Source organism: Bos grunniens, chromosome 14 (genome assembly GCF_055505025.1).
Source record: "Bos grunniens cultivar Pamir isolate PY7600 chromosome 14, Bosgru_T2T1.0, whole genome shotgun sequence".
In the NCBI taxonomy this organism is placed as follows: domain Eukaryota; kingdom Metazoa; phylum Chordata; class Mammalia; order Artiodactyla; family Bovidae; genus Bos; species Bos grunniens.
The window spans coordinates 47,500,318-47,521,047 of record NC_141178.1 but is presented as its reverse complement, the minus strand read 5'-3'; the positions used below and the strand labels follow the sequence as shown (position 1 = coordinate 47,521,047).

Sequence of the window (20,730 nt, the reverse complement as noted above, 5' to 3'; positions counted from 1 at the left end):
GGGGGCAGGAGGAGAAGGGGACGACAGAGGATGAGATGGCTGGATGGCATCACTGACTAGATGGACGTGAGTTTGGGTGAACTCCGGGAGTTGGTGATGGACAGGGAGGCCTGGGTGCTGCGATTCATGGGGTTGCAAAGAGTCGGACATGACTGAGTGACTGAACTGAACTGAACTGAAGCTGTCTTAGAGATACTGACACTCCCACCAGGTGGAAGAAGTTAACCACTTGATGAGCAGACTGTAGCCATGACATAAGCTGCCACAATTCTGAGAACCGGCCTCAAAGAAATGGAAACAAACTGACCCTGGAACTGAAGATTAACTGTATCTAAAACAATCAAGATGAAGCACATCAGTCAACCGATGACCAGTTTCAAGAAGACTGTCAAAAGTGACTGTTTCTACGTGTAGCCCCCTCCCTCAGCCTATAAAAGTTCTTGCCCCCGATTGTCAGTGGAGAGAAGTCGGCCTATGGACACGTGTCCACCCTTCCCTCGGCTATCAGCACTGAAAGCAAACTTTCCTTTTGACCAACCTGGCCTCTTTATTGGCTTCTGAGCAGCGAGCGGCCAGACCCCACTTTCTGTTACACTTCTGCTTCCCCACCTTGATCCCTGTAGTCTGAGAGAAAGAGTCTCAGAGGCTACCATGTTGATACAAAATCAGTTAGGATGGCAACCGTAATGTCAGTGAGATGATACTACTTAACACCAGACAGAAAGAGAAGATTTTACATAAACTTGTGCCTTATTTTTCTTTAGACTTATATCCATCTTGATCAAATACCTTCCTGTAATTGTGGAGAAATCCAGTAGGAGAACCAATAAAACACAGGTTAAACTGAAATGTTATCATATTCGGAAGGCCCATCACCTTTCAACAAATAACCAACAGAAAGAGCTCTTTCTCCATTCAGTCAGAAAGAGACAGGCTTTACTCAAGAAACTGGAAAAAAAAAATCCTCCATTTTCATACTGTCATTCATAAAAAATGACTTTCCATAATAAGCATCATAGGATTGCACATGGATACCTTTGGTAAAATGCTACAGAGGGCATTAGACGTGGACATAGGAAAGCCAGGAGTGCACGCAAGTCTAAACCCTTCTCTGGCAGGGTGGGGGGCTGGAAGAGTATTTTCTTTGATAATTGTGTCTCTCTGTCACTCAAGTTCTTTAACATGTCAAGTATTTTTAATGGCTCAAAAACCCAAGATTTCTCTTTTTTTTTTTTTCCTTAAGTGTCAACAGAATAAATTTAAATTGTGATTGCTTTTATTAAAAATTGTCAGTAAGCGAGATGACAAGATTTTTAAAACTAAAAACAGGTAACTTTTTAATGCCTTAAAGTACAATGAAGATATTTGTAAATTACTTTAAAATCATATCTAAAATTTCCCAATATTCTAATAAACATTTTAAGCAACTATTTTGATAACATTAAGGATTGTCACTGGAAGCTCCTCACAGTGTATTTCTTTATTCAGCATCTTTTATAAGTCACAGCTGCAAACTAGCCAAATTATACAGACAGGCTGGCACAAAGTTAAAATTTTAACAGAAAGTGAAGCCACAGTTAACAATCAGAGTTCAGAAATCACACGTCAAGCTAACCAACAGACTATTAATTTCCTTAACATTACTTGTACTCTAGATCTTCAAAAGCTAAAAACATGTAATTAAAATATATTAAAATATTAATGCCCCTTACCACAGTGTACTGCTAACTGGAGTGTGAAATCAGGCATTACCACATCATTTTTGCCTGATGAGATAATTTTGGTTTTCTAAAGAGTATTAAACTAATACATTTATTTTTGCCAGGAAATAATTTCACTCTTTAGTTTGAAAGAAACTAATATTTGCAGTGACCATTCTCAGCTTTGTTGAATTACAAAAATATAAAATGCAAGATTGAAATAAGTTTAAGAACCAATTTATTTTTTAAACATTGTACAAATCTAGAGCAATGGCTAAGTGAATCCTTCATTTATACTTTTGCTGACACCTTTATATTATTCTCAGGTAAAATAATGTAAAGTCAACTTTGGTAAAGTTAACAAGCTTAAATAATTTTTCACTATTGATTTTTACATGTGGTTGAATTAGTCCTTTATCCTGTTTCCTACTTATAAGAAAGAGTCCTCAAGAGTAAAATCTGGTATTTCAGTATCTTTATGGATCTTTAGTTCTCCTTTTTTAAAATTTAGGCTTATGAAAAAACTACACCCATCACAAACCTAAACTAGGACTTTTAATATTTACTTTTATTTCAGACCTTCTCTGTATAGTTCAGTGTGAATAATGTTAGTAAACAAATAAAAATCTGACTATTACAGCCAAACTGAGTTTGGAAGCTTCTCTGTCTTATATTACACCAAGTTATTACTTTGCCTAACTTCTCACTTTTCATCACATAGTTCTGGCATTGCACAGACTAGCTTTGGCATTTTTAAGAAGGTAGAGTTTAAAAACAATAGAAAATTACTGCTAATTTCTTCTTTTTTTTTTTTTAACTTTTATTTTATTTTTAAACTTTACAATATTGTATTAGTTTTGCCAAATATCGAAATGAATCCACCACAGGTATACCCGCATTCCTGTGTTCCCCATCCTGAACCCTCCTCCCTCCTCCCTCCCCTACCCTCCCTCTGGGTCGTCCCAGTGCACCAGCCCCAAGCATCCAGTACCGTGCATCGAACCTGGACTGGCGACTCATTTCACACATATTATACATGTTTCAATGCTATTCTCCCAAATCTCCCCACCCTCTCCCTCTCCAACAGAGTCCATAGGACTGATCTATACATCAGTGTCTCTTTTGCTGTCTCGTACACAAGGTTATTGTTACCATCTTTCTAAATTCCATATATATGTGTTAGTATACTGTATTGGTGTTTTTCTTTCTGGCTTACTTCACTCTGTATAATAGGTTCCAGTTTTATCCATCTCATTAGAACTGATTCAAATGTATTCTTTTTAATGGCTGAGTAATACTCCATTGTGTATATGTACCACAAATTTCTTATCCATTCATCTGCTGATGGGCATCTAGGTTGCTTCCACGTCCTGGCTATTATAAACAGTGCTGCGATGAACATTGGGGTACACGTGTCTCTTTCCCTTCTGGTTTCCTCAGTGTGTATGCCCAACAGTGGGATTGCTGGATCATAAGGCAGTTCTATTTCCAGTTTTTTAAGGAATCTCCACACTGTTCTCCATAGTGGCTGTACTAGTTTGCATTCCCACCAACAGTGTAAGAGAGTTCCCTTTTCTCGATGGATGCTATTAATACCTATTAACATCAGTAAGAGTAACAAGGCTGAATACAAGACAAAATATCAATCTAGTCTGTATCATTGGAAACAAAAGGAAACTCAAGAAAGGAATTTTAATGTATTAATAAAATACAGAAATTTTTGGTGTTCTCTTATGAAGGGAATCACAACCAAAAATCAGAAACAGCTTTTGAAAATAAGTATGATTATTAAGCTTTTCTAAAGCAATTAGGAAATTGTCACTCCCCCTTGGAATATTTCTACTTTAAAAATAGTAAGGCCTTACATATAATTTCCTTAAGGAAAGCAAGCACATTAAATGCCAAAAAAAAAAAAAAAATCTGCATTTTACTCTATGTGTAAAAATAAATATTTCACTAAAGGAATGGGGGGAAAAATGAAGCACATTTAAATAATTTCATTGCACTGGAAGTTGCCAATTCGTCTGTGAGTAGTTTCATTGCAGATGAAAAGAAATCAAAATACAGGGCAGATGTTGAACAAACCGCATTTAAATTCTGTCACACACTAGCATTTTAAAAATGATTTGGCTCATCTATGAAATAAGGTGCATTTTCCTTGATTTTGAAAAAGGGAAACATCAGGAAATATTTAAAGGCCAATTGCTGCCAATTAACTTTGATCAGTAAAAGTTCTATTTGAATCTTTCAGATTCTTCTCCTGTCTGAAATAACATACATTTATAAAATCTAGCAAAACAACAACCTGATGATTAATGCCTCTTGGCAGCCCTACCACAAGCTTGGTTAATAGCAGGATTTAAATAAACAACTATCTCTATCATGGAGAGAGTGAAAATAGGCATATTTTCTCATAGTGTAGACATGAAAACCAATATTCTTTATTCTGAAAAATGCTTCCAACCAAGATCGGCATGTTTGTCACTGCCCACAACACATTTTACTAGCCACTGTACAAAAATCTCCTCCCGAACTATAAAGGACAAATAAAACCGTCAGCAGTTTGACATAAGGAATCTTGGCAACCCCAAGAGTAGAGGCTTGACTAAACTGTTATACAACCAGCTGGACTAGCCGGACAGAAAAGCACCTGACTCAATACGATAGGAGTCTGACATGGGTAACATATAACACAGGCAGGGATCACTAAAGGCAACTCATCTCAACAGTGATTGTTAACTGAGACATCTGTACTTCTGATAATCAACACAGTTTAACATTAAAGATTCTTGCCATCAACTGTTAATCCATATCAATGGTTCCACAGAATCAAACTTTGAAACACAACAACCAAAGTAAAGCAAAACAAATTCCACGAAGGCAAAACACATTACCATATACTCAATAATTACGGTACCTCATCACTCCAATTATATGTTCCAAAAATAATATTCCACTGTTATTTCAGGACCAATCACCCATTTCCAAACATGCAACATGAGTGTATAAAAGAATCATAACTTACTTCTAAATCATTAAAAAATAGATGTGTGTCGGCCAAGTTGAAAATCATTTCTTCCATTCGCAGTCCAAGGGAAACTGAAGTAGGTGGATCCTGAAAGAAGAATTTTACAGGTCAAGACCATATCTACATTAGGGTACAGGAAATAAAGCGTCTCATCAAGAGGGACTTTACATCAGAATAGGCCACAGACCTGCGCTCCAGTCTTTGTCAGATTATGTGGCTTATTCTGTATTTGGACTTCAGTGACTCATTTCATTTGAAAAGTGCCTCTAATGTTGTTGGTACTTTGCCTAACAAAGAAAATAACTTGCTGTTTATATTAATACAAAAAATATAAACTCCAGGGTTACTCAGACATATAGAGTGGAGGAAATTCACCTTCACACATCTGTTTCAGAAGCAAGGAAATCAGTGACTCAGGAAGACATGATTTTTATGTTCCACTGTAACTCATATTTACTACTGTGGGCAAGAATCCCTTAGAAGAAATGGAGTAGCGCTCACAATCAACAAAAGAGTCTGAAATGCAGTACTTGGATGCAATCTCAAAAATGACAGAATGATCTCTGTTCTCTTCCAAGGCAAACCATTCAGTATCACAGTAATCCAAGTCTATGCCTCAACCAGTACTGCTGAAGAAGCTGAAGTTGAATGGTTCTATGAAGACCTACAAGACCTTCTAGAACTAACATTCAAAAAAGATGTCCTCTTCATTATAGGGGACTGGAATGCAAAAGTGGGACATCAAGAGATACCTGGAGTAACAGGAAAATTTGGCCTTGGAGTACAAAATGAAGCAGGGCAAAGGCTGACAGAGTTTTGCCAAGAGAACACACTGGTCATAGCAAACAGCCTCTTCCAACAACAGAGGAGAAGACTCTACACATGGGCATCACCAGATGATCAATACCAAAATCAGACTGATTATATTCTTTGCAGCCTAAGATGGAGAAGCTCTATACAGTCAGCAAAAACAAGACCAGGAGCTGACGGTGGCTCAGATCATGAACTCTTTATTGCCAAATTCACGCTTAAATTGAAGAAAGTAGGGAAAACCACTCCACCATTCAGGTATGACCTAAATCAAATCCCTTACAATTTTACAGTAGAAGTGACAAATAGATTCAAGGGATTAGATCTGAAGACAGAGTGCCTGGAGAACTATGGACAGAGGTTCATGACACTGTACAGGAGGCAAGGATCAAGACCATCCCCAAGAAAAAGAAATGCAAAAAGGTAAAATGGTTGTCTGCAGAGGCCTTACAAATACCTGAGAAAAGAAGAGAAGCGAAAGGCAAAGGAGAAAGGGAAAGATATACCTATATGAATGCAGAGTTTCAAAGAATAGCAAGGAGAGATAAGAAAGCCTTCTTCAGTGATCAGTGCAAAGAAATAGAGGGAAACAATAGAATAGCAAAGACTAGAGATCTCTTCAATAAAATTAGAGATACCAAGGGAACATTTCATGCAAAGATGGGCTCAATAAAGGACAGAAATGGTATGGACCTCACAGAAGCAGAAGATATTAAGAAGAGGTGGCAAGAATACACAGAAGAACTATACAAAAAAGATCTTCATGACCCAGATGACCATGATGGTATGATCACTCACCTAGAGCCAGACATCCTGGAATGTGAAGTCAAGTGGGCCTTAGGAAGCATCACTATGAACAAAGCTAGTGGAGGTGCTGGAATTCTGGTTGAGCTATTTCAGATCCTAAAAGATGATACTGTAAAAGTGCTGTGCTCAATATGCCAGCAAATTTGGAAAACTCAGCTGTGGCCAGAGGACTGGGAAAGGGCAGTGTTCATTCCAATCCCAAAGAAATGCAGTGTCAAAGAATGTTCAAACTACCGCACAATTGCACTCATCTCACACACAACCAAAGTAATGCTCAAAATTCTCCAAGCCAGGCTTCAACAGTACATGAACCATGAACTTCCAGATATACAAGCTAAATTTAGAAAAGGTAGAGGAACCAGAGATCAAATTGCCAACATAGGTTGGATCATCAAGAAAGCAAGAGAGTTCCGGAAAAACATCTACTTCTGCTTTATTGACTATGCCAAAGCCTTTGAATGTGTGGATCATAATAAACTGTGGGAAATTCTTCAAGAGATGGGAATATCAGAACACCTGACCTGTCTCCTGAGAAATCTGTATGCAGGTCAGGAAGCAACAGTTAGAACTGGACATGGAACAACAGACTGGTTCCAAAAGGGGAAATGAGTACATCAAGGCTATATATTGTCACCCTGCTTATTTAACTTATATGCAGAGTACATCATGAGAACTGACAGGCTGGATGAAGCACAAGCTGGAATCAAGATTGCTGGGAGAAGTATCAATAACCTCAGATACGCAGATGACACCTTATGGCAGAAAGTGAAGAACTAAAGAGCCTCTTGATGAAAGTGAAAGAGGAGAGTGAAAAAGTTGGTTTAAAGCTCAGCATTCAGAAAGCTAAGATCATGGCATCTGGTCCCATCACTTCATGGCAAATAGGTGGGGAAACAGTGGAAACAGTAAGAGACTTTATTTTGGGAGGGTTCCAAAATCACTGAAGATGGTGACTAAAATTAAAAGATGCTTGCTCCTTGGAAGAAAAGCTATGACCAACCTAGACAGCATATTAAAAAGCAGACATTACTTTGCCAACAAAGGTCCATCTAGTCAAAGCTTTGGTTTTTCCAGTAGTCGTGTATGGATGTGAGAGTTGGACTATAAAGAAAGCTGAGCACTTAAGAATTGATGATTTTGAACTGTGGTGTTGGAGAAGATTCTTGAGAGTCCCTTGGACTACAAGGAGATCCAACCAGTGCATCCTAAAGGAAATCAGTCCTGAATATTTATTGGAAGGACCAATGCTGAAGCTGAAACTGCAATACTTTGGCCTCCTGATAAGAAGAAATGACTCCCTGAGAAAGACCCTGATGCTGTGAAAGATTGAAGGCAGAAGGAGAAGGGGACGCCAGAGGATGAGATGGTTGGATGGCATCACCGACTCAATGGACATGAGTTTGAGCAAGTTCCGGGAATTGGTGATGGACAGGGAAGCCTGCTGTGCTGCAGTCCATGAGGTCGCAAAGGGTCGGACACAACTGACGGACTGGACTGAACTGATAACCCATAATCCTGGGCTTCTCAGGTGGCGCAGTTGGTAAAGAATCCACCTGCCAATGCAGGAGATGCAAGGGACATGGGTTTGATCCCTGGGTCAGGAAGATCCCGTGCAATAGGAAATGGCAACCCACTCCAGTATTCTTGCCTGGAGAATTCCATGGACAGAGGAAGCTGGTGGGCTACAGTCCATGGGGATGCAAACAGTCGGACATGACTAAGCACCCACAATCAACAACATAATCCATAAAGTGTCTAAAACCACTGTCACAACTACCAGAAAACAGATACACTATAGATAAGTTTCAGAAGGACAGTAAATAACAATTTTACTCTAGATGATAACTACCGTTATTTTTTATTTATTCAGCCTGCCTCCCAATTTTGAGTACACTCAAAATAGGAAGTGATGGCCACTCTGACCAGCTGGCACCATACCAACTCAGAAGGCTGATCTTGACATTCTTGTAACACTAGTCATCAAACAGCCAGTACCACACACAGAGGGGAGCACCAGCATTCTCAACGGTGGCTTCTACTCAACACTTCAAGCCTCTGACACTAGTGACAGACGGTTTGTGCCACACAACCTATATCCAGATGACATCTGCCGGCATTGAGATGGGGAGTGTGGAGGTATTTAATGGTGTTACTATGTTCAAAATGCATTTCACCCACAAAGCAACAATGTTCACGGTGAATATCCTGACTGTCTGTGTGTAAGTCACTTAGTCATGTCAGACTCTTTGCAACCCCATGGGGTGTAGCCCGCCAGGCTCCTCTGTCCATGTGATTTTCCAGGCAAGAATACTGGAGTGGGTTACCATTTCTTTCTCTAGGGGATCTTCCTGACCCAGGGATCAAACATGGGTCTCCTGCACTACAGGCAGACTCTTTACCATTTGAGCTACCAGGGAAGCCTGCATAGTTAGTGATAAACAAACAAAAAATTCTGTAGAGAAAGTATTCAAGGATATAATGTGAGTTTTTCAAGTTTTTATTGGCATTCTAACAGCAATACCAACTTTCACCTTTATGGCATTTAAAATTTTTCAAAAGAACAATAATTTCTGATCTACTACTTTATAATCGCAGCAAACCTTTGGATGTACAGGTATCATTTAGTGATAGAAACTATGACTAGAGAAATTACACCTTCATGTCACCCATCCATCTGGCTGGGGTGTAATATGTGTTATCAACCAACTCTGAGTCTTAGAGTAGAGGACAAAAAACCCAGGCAAAGTAATAATCTTGCTTCCTAATACTGTCCAACATAAACCTTGCCCATTGTCTCTATTTGTGTCTTCTAAACACACTGTCTTCATTTTAAAGCTCAAGACTTGCCTGTGTTTTACCCCCTACCCTGCAAGTATCTGAAGTGTATCAACAACTTAAAGCCCCGTCTTCTCATGGGCTTTGATACACAGCAATAAGTGGTGGAAGAAGAACCTAGACCCAGGGGCCAAGCCCTACCCTTGTTTTTCTACTTTGGTGTCTTTAGCTCACTAAGCCTCAGTTTTCTCATCTAATAAATCAGATGGCTAGATAGCAAATATGGGATAGAATATTTTATCCCATAGAATTAAAAAAACCTCCATCTTTTAATTTGTCACAATCATAGGGGCTTCCCAAGCAGCTCAGTGGTAAGAGAGTCCACCTGCAATTCAGGAGCTACAGGAGATGTAGGTTGATCCCTGAGTCGGGAAGATCCGCTGGAGGAGGGCATAGCAACTGACTCCAGTATTCTTGCCTGGAGAATCCCATGGACAGAGGAGTCTGGTGGGTTACAGTCCACAGGGTTGCAAAAAGTTGGACACGACTGAAACAACTTAGGATGCATATGTGTTTATACACATGGGAGAAAGGAGGGGCCTGGGCCTCACTGGGTACAGCCATGGGCCAGTCAACTGTGGCCAGGGAGGCAGAGTTAACCCCATCCCTGCAGGACCCCTCCCACTAGCTCCCGTCTACCCCACCTGCATGAGCACCTGCATGCTCTACCTTTGCAAGAGTTCCAGAGAAGGACAAGACGAGGTCTGAGAAAATACAGCAGGATGGTACTGCTAGCCTCAATTCCCCTCCCCTCTAGGCCTTCTCTGCCAGCTGACTGGCACTGGAAAGGAGGCAGAAAACACATCATTGCCAAAAATCTGGGGTGAGATTGGCAAAAGGGCAAAGCAAATACCCCAGGGTTTTTGTAAGAGGGCATACAGGAAAAGAAAAATACATAGGCCAGCAGAGTGTCCAAGAGCTGTGTGTGGAGGGACAAATAAAAACACTTCCCTCAAATTTCCTGTGCAATCAGATGAACCTATTTGTGAGGCAGGAATAGGGACACAGATATAGAGAATAGATATGTGTACATGGGGGAGGGGAGGGTGGGATGAATTAAGAGAGTAAGATTAACATATATACACCATCATGTGTAAAACAGATAGCCAGTGGGAAGCTGCTATATGGTGCAGGGAGCTCAGCTCAGGGCTCTGTGATGATCTAGAGGGGTGGCATGGGCGTGGGAAGGAGGCTCAAGAGGGAGGGGATATATGGATACAGTTAGCTGATTCACTTTATTGCATAGTAGAAACTAACACAGCGTTGTAAAGCACTTATCCTCCAGTTAAAAAAAAAAAAAAAAGGAAACACATTTCCTGTGCAATGATTTAGCCTTGATCAATCTTCCCCTTGAGCTACCACCTAAAATCGATGAAATTTCATAGGTTGTAGAAGAATTAAAAACAGTTTACAAGTGAGTAAAGAAAAACTCTTATTGAATCTTGGTTTTATAGGAAAATTGCTCACTCACAAGAATTCCAAGTAGCAATAAGCGTGCTAGAAAAACCAAATGCTCAAATACAGCCCAGAGCAGAATGGACCAGCAGGGAAAGTTCAAACAGTTGTTTCTGAAACAAAATGACTCAGGTGTGTCCTCCTTCTCATTGAGGCCAATAAAAATACACTGACTTATCTCATAACCACGTCAATGAATCTTTTTATGGGGCCAGGCGGAAGAGACACATGGCAATTATTTAATTGGCAATTCTAGAATTTATGTGCCACGGTAGCATTACTTCTGAAAAACGATTATTTCTCCTTGATATGGTTGCTTATTTATACCACCATCAAAAGAATTACTCTATTGTTTGTGAATATATAGCATACTCTAACTTTTCTTCATAAATTACAGTAATGACCGGCGAGTCAGAATACTAATAAATTTTAAAGGCTCATTCAGTCTTGTGGTCAAATACAACACAGATGTTGGCCTTATTTACCTCTTAATGCGTTTCTCTTCTGTTATTAGCTGTCATTCCTTAACAGTTTTCATACTGCCACTCCACCATACTACCAGGAAACATTACTACACCTAAAGAACAGTCTGATGATGAACTGGAATGGAGGAATTTTAGAATAGGAAGGGGATCGAGTCAAAAGCAGTATTCCTCAAATATTTTAAAATAATCCACAGCAAAAAAAAAAAAAAATCATTATATACTATGATCTAGTACCATCTTTCTCTTCTCACTCACACACACACACACACACACACAGCTGAAATGTGTGCTTGGCAAAATGAGACTTTCCGTACTGTGTGGAGCGTATTCTGCTATTTTCCATTTCATCGCCCGTTAACAGGTCAAAGTCTATAATTTGAAAAGCACAGTTCTAGAGAACATGTACTTTTGATTTCAGAGACAGGAAAACTAATTTGCAACTGTGTTACGATTTGCTTGTGATGCTGGGAAAGACTGAGGGCAGGAGGAGAAGAGGGTGACAGAGGATGAGATGGTTGGATGGCATCAGCGACTCAATGGACGTGAGTTTGAGCAGACTCCACAAGACAGTGAAGGACAGGGGAGCCTGGAGCACTGGAGTTCATGGGGTCACAGGGTTGAACATGACTGAACAACAACAATAGAGCTGTGAGGGTGCAAAGTTGTCTCCCCCTAAGTGTTCCACCTGAAAGGCAAGGAGCTGGAAGAACAGATAGGTAACCATGGTCGCAGATTTATCCCACATTCTAGCAACTGGAGTTCTCATATCAAGGTTAGATTCGATCTTCCTATTATAATAATCTTTTACTATTTTCACATTTTCTAAACATGCCTGATGCAAGTCAAATGTCACAAAAGCTAACATCGAACAGTTAATAAATGAGTCGCAGCTTGATGGCTTATTTTGGCATATTTAGAGGAAGAAAGGGGAAAAAACACATTTTTTAAGACCCAAACTGAGACATTAAAATCACCATGTCTTTGGCTAAATCTTACTTTTCTTGTGCTTTGCAGTAACAAATTCCAGAGCTGCAGTTATGAAAGAGTGGTTTTTAAAACACCATTTTTGCTCTATCACTTTTGAAAAATTATTTAAAACCTTGATTCCACTTCAAAGAAATATTTCATTTTAAGTAAAACTTGTTGCCAAATGTTTCCATTCTTCTCTGAATTTGACTCCTCAGTGGTATTTGCCACTCCTGTCAAATTTCTCTTAACATTTCTCCTTCTCTGATGTCTGTAATATCATGAATTGTTTTTCTGAGCATCTTCCTACAATCAGATTATCCATTCCCTATCCCTTAAGTCATGTCAGTTCCTAGGACTGTTTTCATCTGTTCCTCACTCTATTTACACTGCCTACAGAACCACACGGTCACACCTTCAACCACCACCCCCATTCCCCTATAGTAAATCTTAGATCTCATTTGTAGGCCCATGTATCAATCACCTATTGGTCACTGATACTCTATGTACCATGCTGTTGTTGTTGTTCAATCACTAAATTGTTTCCAACTCTTGGTGACCCCATGAACAGCAACACACCAGGCTTCTCTGTCCATCACTATCTCCCTGAGTTTGCTGCCCACTGAGTCAGTGATACCATCCAACCGTCTAGTCCTGTTGCCCCCGTTGTTCTCTTGCCCTCAATTTTTCCCAGCAAAAGGGTCTTTTCCAATGAATCGGCTCTTCACATCAGGGGGCCAAAGTATTAGAGCTTCAGCATCTGTCCTTCCAATGTACCACACAGTACTTGAAACTCAATGGGCTGCAATCTGGACCCATCATATTCCCCACATTAAATGAATCACAACCTTCTGCTGCTTGGAGCTAGAATTCATACCTTCCTTATATTCACCACCATTTTCTTTTTCCCCAGGCCCATGTCTCTTTATAACTATCTGCAGTAGCCTCTCTCACTGGACTGGTCTACTCGGGTTATCAGTATGAAGACATCAAGGTCTCTGTTCAACCCCCATGCCCACATCCTGCATCCTTGCACAGGGCTTCTCCCCCTGACCCTTCATCAGTCCACGGTTTTCCTCCCTGACTTCTCTCAGACAGGCTTGTCAGCTTCTGGGAACCACAGCTGTGTGTGCCCTTGTATGTGGCAGAGTCATACCTCTGTATCTTTCTCCTCCATCCTTGGGACCATGCATAGTGCCTGGCCTAGGGCTTCCCCAAAGTTCGGTGCAGAAGTAAATGAATGACAGCAATAAACAGCAAGTATTTCAAATACTTCTAATTTAGAAAAAAAAATTAAATTCTATCTTTAGTTAGTATCCAGTATCAGTTAAAAACAAACAAACAAACAAAAAAACCCTAGGTACTTGGCTTAGGAGGAAAAATGGGTGTTTGACTCCCAAAATCATTCTATCTATCTAAATACTATTAAACACATTCATTCATAATTTGTACCTGATTAAAGAGCAGCTCATTTTTAGAAACAGTTGCTTACAAAGCCTATCTTATCTACGTGATGCACTAAATAAGACTAGCCTAAGAACAGCATACAATTATTTATTTTTTAAACTCATCAGGGGTTATGTGTTAATACATCTTGTGAAATATATTCTCATGTGCTCTGCAACTTAGTTCCCTAGTAAAAACTGAACAGTCCAGTGAAGAAGCTCAAATAGAGAAAATATCATCAAATGTTTTATTATTTTTCTGGTTTAACAAAGAAACATCGTAAACTTACTGCCGTTCTTATGCCCAGGAAATTCTACTAGCTGTTCCTTGCCAAAACATACAGACAGTATTCAGAAATAAAGCTATTTGCAGCATCATGGATGAACCCAGAGACTGTCATACCAAGTGAAGTAAGACAGAGAAAGAAAAATACCATGTGATATCACTTACATGTGGATTCTAAAAAGTGATACAAATTAATTTATTTACAAAACAGAAATACAGACTCAGAGACATAGGAAACGTATGGTTACCAAAGGGGAAAGGAGGGTGGGAGGGAGGGATAAATCAGGACTTTGGGATTAAGAATACACACCAGTACATATAAAACAGATGAATAGCAAGGACCTACTGTATAGCACAGGGAGCTATAGTCTATATCTTGTAATAACCTATAATGGAAAATAATCTGAAAAAGAATATATATGAATATTTATATATACATATATATATGAATCACTTTGCTGTACACCAGAAACTAATATAACATTGCAAATGAACTATACTTCAATTTTTTTAAAATGGCAAATGTCTGCTTAAAGTCATGAAAATAAGGTGAAGGAACTCGTTGCAATGCTAGGCTACTCAAGGTTGCTCTGTGTAAGTCGAAGATGGTTATGTCTACTGAAGAGAAAGCAATGTTATACAGAAAAGTTAGGTCCAAGTCTAAAGCAATTCTTTTGCTCTCATCCTCTATCCAGTGAACCCCACAGCCTCAAGATCTTTTTCTCCTGTTTCTAGAACACAGAACTGCCCACACAGACAAAAGTTATTATCATTCTGTATTCAAATCATCAGCATCATCCCTGGCCACTGTCATTCTTTTATTGTCTGTTCCTTGATTTTTTTCAGCCTGATCACTGCCATTGACACTAGGTCTTCATGTGATGAAAATGCTTTGAAGAGAAGAAACTCTAGACAAAATCAGTGCATAGAAATGCTGAAATACCACTAAATTCATCTTTTAGGGAGATTCATGTGTCAGTCTTGAATTAACATGTTGACAGTATATACACTATTGATACTATGCATAAAATAGATAGCTAATAAGAACTAATGTATATATCTCAGAGAACTCAGTGCTCTGTGGTGGCCTAAATGGGAAGGAAATCCAAAAAAGGGGGTATATGTATAGATGATCCACTTTTCTGCACAGCAGAAACACAACATTATAAAGCAACTGTCCTCCAATAGAAATTGATTTTTAAAAGATTATATATAATGTGAATTAAATGAAAGAAAAGGATGTTTAGAAGTATATGTGAATATTAGAACATTGGAAGCCTAGGATATGGGCTCGACTTGTTTTGTCTTACAGATGAGCGAGGGCATTTGATAAGAGCTTCCCTGGCGGCTCAGGGATAAAGGATCCACGGGTCAATGCAGGATACTTAAGAGATGCGGGTTTGATTCCTGGGTGGAGAAGATCCCCTGGAGAAGGTAATGACAACCCACTCCAGTATTCTTGCCTGGAGAGAAGCCTGGAAGGCTATAGTCCATGGGGTTGCAAAGAGTCAGACACAACTTAGCCACCAGACAACAACAATGTATGACTTAAGAGACTGAACAGCAACGAAGGGCATTTGATAAGCTTCAAGCATCATTAAAAATGCACTTTTCAGGAAGCACAACCCACAGCAACTCAGAAATTTGATTTTGCCAAGACTCAACCACCAGACAGAGACACTGTTGTAGCTGCAGGGCTGTGTCATTGTTTCTAAATTTCCATCTAGGAGTTCTCTTAGGATGACAAGGATTCAAACTCCTTTCATCAGAGCTTATGAGGATGCCATCCAGTTCATCTCTTGACTGAACTAGGTCTAACACTAGCCCACACGAGGCACTGGCAGGACTACATTTTTGCTACATGTCAAATAAATGGAAGGAGTTTTCTAAGATAACTGAGCTCCCAACCTGCAGGCATAAAGGACACCAGAAGTGTACATTCTCATGGTGGTCATACTGTGCGCTTTGCAGTCATAGCATCTAGCCTGAAATTCTCACTTTACCATTTACTAGCTCTGTGGTAGGCAGTTCAGTTACTTAACCCCTGGATTTCAGGTCCCAGATCAGCAAAATAGGAATACAACAGGTTTGCTTGAGGTTTTTAATTGATGATATATTTAAAGTTCTGAACACAGTGCCTAGCAAGTATTAAGCTGCTGCTGCTACTACTCTGGGTGGTGGTGGTGGTATTTCTATCTCTATACTACAATAATAACTGCAGATCAGTCCAAACATGGGACACCATGTCCCTACTACAGAAAGGTACATGAACATTCTGTGTTCAGATTGGATGTGAAGTTCATGCTTTTTAAAAATAAGGTCACCCCTAAATTCCTCATGCCAATATTTTTGAGGTGATTGTGTTTTTAAGAGCCCCATATCAGTAGAGCTGATTTGTGTGGATGTTAAACTGGGAACATGCAGTGTGACCACTCCCAGAAGCAATGCCACTGGTTCTCCCAAAAGATGCTAACCAAGCTTCTTATCACTAAGAGCAATGACCCAATTCTAGAAAACCAGCAGAGGTGTTGTCCCATACTCTGAAGATCTAGGAATGGAGCGGAGGGCACTGTCATTCAGATAGTACCCAAGCACTACACCAATTCCATAGAAATCCAAAAATGCTCTTTAAGGAAAAAGCAATTACCCGCACAGCGAAGCAGTGTGATCTCTGTAGGTGGGTCACTTATACCTATTAGCTTATACCCTTTAATCATTAAAGGGTTAGATTTTTGGACAGGAACTTAAGCAAAGCCCAAATCCATTGTTTATAGTCCAAATGACTTGGCAGAACAGGTCATGGCAAAATCTTGATAGGCCCAAGCTTATCAACAAATAGCTGGTAGTGACAAAGGGCAATAAACCATAATTACTGAGGTACATTCCAAATGTAGTACCTTCAATGTATAGTCCCTGAAAATGTTCAGGGTTCACAAAATGACTTTAGCATTTGAGGAATACATAATTCAGAGAGGGCTTGTTTGTGGTAGAGTCAAAGAATAAATCTGTGGGAGTACTTTAAGAATATCAACATCATATAAAATTATCCACTACTATAACAGGAAAGAAAAGTAGGGTCTTCTAGTATAAGTTGTTCAAAAAATAGCAACTCTGATTGTAGTCATGTGACTGATGACCAGGGAAAGGTATTCCATCCCTCAGCTCCCATGTGAGCATAGCATCCTTTCCCTAATGTAAATAGTTGATTACTCCCAAGTTAAGATTACCATGTATATGCATTATACATGAAAGTGAAAATCCCTCAGTCCTGTCCGACTCTTTGTGACCTCATGGACTATTCAGTCCATGGAATTCTCCAGGCCAGAATACTGGAGTGGGTAGCCATTCCCTTCTCCAGGGCATCTTTTGAACCCAGAGATTGAACCCTGCTCTCTTGTACTGCAGGCAGATTCTTTACCATCTGAGCCACAAGGGAAGCCCATGGTGGCCACCATATATATTGTACATAAACGTCTGCTAGATATTACACAGAAAATGCCTAAGGCTAGATTTAAGCTTCAAGGAGCAGAATTGGATTTACCTTTAAAGCTGGCCACCAAGCATCAAGCACACCTACAGATTAATCATATTAGTTCACTGACTCATGAGCTGTGGCTGGTAAACTGAAATTCACTATGCTGTTGAAAAGATAATAAAGGAATGGGGCACCTACATGAGCCACTAAGGATACCTATCTGTCTCCAAGAGGTGACCAGGAAGCCTTAGCAAGGATCTGCACTAATACTGGAGAGATATTCAAGGAGAGAAGATATTTGAGAAAATCTCCAGATTTAGAAAGCAGTTTAGGCTCATCTCAAAACTGCCTCAAATCAACCCTGAATATTCATTGGAAGGACTGAAGCTGAAGCTTCAATACTTTGGCCACTTGAGCCGAAGAGCCATCCCTGGAAAAGGCCATGATGCTAGGAAAAGTTGAGGGCAAAAGGAGAAGGGAGCAGCAGAGGATAAGATGGTTAAATAGCATCAATAACACAGTAGACATGAATTTGAGCAAACTCTGGAAGATAGTGAAGGACAGGGAAGCCTGGCAGGCTGCAGGCTTCATGGAGTCACAGACAGTTGGACAATGCTTAGCGACTGAACAACAACAACACTGCCTCACCAAAAGTAGCTATGGGCTAGTCATTTATAAAAAACACTGTCATTCCCTTTATTTCTTACATGGGTCCACATATACTTGGTTCTGCTGAGTTAATGAATTTGTGGTTTAAAACCCCTCAAACTGGAGTTTTCTCCTTCTTAATCAACTCTGAGTCAAGGGTTTACAGGATAATTGAGAACACTCTACAATGGCTTGTTAAATGAGAATTCAATCAGAATGTTGACATTAAAAAAAAAAAAAAAAAAGATAGCAACCAGACATTGTGAAGTCACTCAGTTGTGTCTGACTCTTTGTGACCCCATGGACTGTAGCCCACCAGGCTCCTCCATCCATGGAATTTTCTATGCAAGAGTACTGGAGTGGGTTTCCATTTCCTTCTCCAGGGGATCTTCCCAAGCCAAGGATCAAACCTGGGTCTCCCACATTGTGGGCAGACGCTTTACCTTCTGAGCCACCAAAGAATCTCAACCAGACATTCAGTTCAGTTCAGTTCAGTCACTCAGTCGTGTCCGACTCTTTGCGACCCCATGCATCACAGCACACCAGGCCTCCCTGTCCATCACCAACTCCCGGAGTTCACTGAGACTCACGTCCATCGAGTCAGTGATGCCGTCCAGCCATCTCGTCCTCTGTCGTCCCCTTCTCCTCTTGGCCCCAATCCCTCCCAGCATCAGAGTCTTTTCCAATGAGTCAACTCTTTGCATGAGGTGGCCAAAGTACTAGAGTTTCAGCTTTAGCATCATTCCTTCCAAAGAAATCCCAGGGCTGATCTCCTGCAGAATGGACTGGTTGGATCTCCTTGCAGTCCAAGGGACTCTCAAGAGTCTTCTCCAACACCACAGTTCAAAAGCATCAATTCTTCGGCGCTCAGCCTTCTTCACAGTCCAACTCTCACATCCATACACGACCACAGGAAAAACCATAGCCTTGACTAGACGGACCTTTGTTGGCAAAATAATCTCTCTGCTTTTGAATATGCTATCTAGGTTGGTCATAACTTTCCTTCCAAGGAGTAAGCGTCTTTTAATTTCATGGCTGCAATTACCATCTGCAGTGATTTTGGAGCCCCCAAAAATAAAGTCTGACACTGTTTCCACTGTTTCCCCATCTATTTCCCATGAAGTGATGGGAGCAGATGCCATGATCTTAGTTTTCTAAATGTTGAGCTTTAAGCCAACTTTTTCACTCTCCTCTTTCACTTTCATCAAGAGGCTTTTTAGTTCCTCTTCACTTTCTGCCATAAGGGTGGTGTCATCTGCATATCTGAGGTTATTGATATTTCTCCCGGCAATCTTGATTCCAGCTTGAGCTTCTTCTAGCCCAGCGTTTCTCATGATTTACTCTGCATATAAGTTAAATAAGCAGGTGACAACATACAGCCTTGACATACTGCTTTTCCTATTTGGAACCAGTCTGTTGTTCCATGTCCAGTTCTAACTGTTGCTTCCTGACCTGCATATGGGTTTCTCAAGAGGCAGGTCAGGTGGTCTGGTACTCCCATCTCTTCCAGAATTTTCCACAGCTTATTGTGATCCACACAGTCAAAGGCTTTGGCATAGTCAATATAGAAGAAATAGATGTTTTTCTGGAACTCTCTTGCTTTTTTGATGATCCAGCGGATGTTGGTAATTTGATCTCTGGTTCCTCTGCCTTTTCTAAAACCAGCTAGAACATCTGGAAGTTCACGGTTCACGTAGTGTTGAAGCCTGGCTTGGAGAATTTTGAGCATTACTTTACTAGCATGTGAGATGAGTGCAATTGTGTGGTAGTTTGAGCATTCTTTGGCATTGCCTGTCTTTGTGATTGGAATGAAAACTGACCTTTTCCAGTCCTGTGGCCACTGCTGAGTTTTCCAAATTTGCTGGCATATTAAGTGCAGCACTTTCACAGCATCATCTTCCAGGATTTGAAATATCTCCACTGGAATTCCATCACCTCCACTAGCTTTGTTCGTAGTGATGCTTTCTAAGGCCCACCTGACTTCACGTTTCAGGATGTCTGGTTCTAGGTGAGTGATCACACCATGGTGATTATCTGGGTCATGAAGATCTTTTTTTGTACAGTTCTTCTGTGTATTCCTGCCACCTCTTAATATCTTCTGCTTCTGTACGGTCCATACCGTTTCTGTCCTTTATCAAGCCCATCTTTGCATGAAACGTTCCCTTGGTATCTCTAATTTTCTTGAAGAGATCCCTAGTCTTTCCCATTCTGTTGTTTTCCTCATTTCTTTGCATTGATTGCTGAGGAAGGCTTTCTTATCTCTCCTTGCTATTCTTTGGAACTCTGCATTCAGATGTTTGTATCTTTCTTTTCCTCCTTTGCTTTTTGCTTCTCTTCTTTTCACAGCTATTTGTAAGGCTTCCCCAGACAGCCATTTTGCTTTTTTCCATTTCTTTTCCATGGGGATGGTCTTGATTCCTATCTCCTGAAAATGTCACAAACCTCCATCCATAGTTCATCAGGCACTCTATCTATCAAATCTAGTCCCTTAGGTCATACCTGAATGGTCGAGTGGTTTTCCCTACTTTCTTCAATTTAAGTCTGAATTTGGCAATAAGGAGTTCATGATCTGAGACACAGTCAGCTCCTGGTCTTGTTTCTGCTGACTGTATAGAGCTTCTCCATCTTTGGCTGCAAAGAACATAATCAATCAGATTTCGGTATTGACCATCTAGTGATGTCCATGTGTAGAGTGTTCTCTTGTGTTGTTGGAAGAGGGTGTTTGCTATGACCAGTGCGTTCTCTTGGCAAAACTCTATTAGCCTTTGCGCTGCTTCATTCTGTATTCTA

The 20,730-nt window shown here is 40.2% G+C and overlaps 1 protein-coding gene across 35 annotated transcripts in view; it reads right to left on the bottom strand.

The window, feature by feature from the left end:
• The window catches only part of EYA1 (EYA transcriptional coactivator and phosphatase 1), a 627,341-nt gene that overhangs the window by 42,997 nt on the left and 563,614 nt on the right, over window positions 1-20,730 (bottom strand). For all 35 annotated transcript variants that reach the window (XM_086336569.1, XM_086336592.1, XM_086336567.1 and 32 more), the window contains one exon: window positions 4,726-4,815. In XM_086336569.1, coding sequence (XP_086192695.1) covers window positions 4,726-4,815 — 90 coding nt within the window. The remainder of the gene's footprint in view (window positions 1-4,725; window positions 4,816-20,730) is intronic.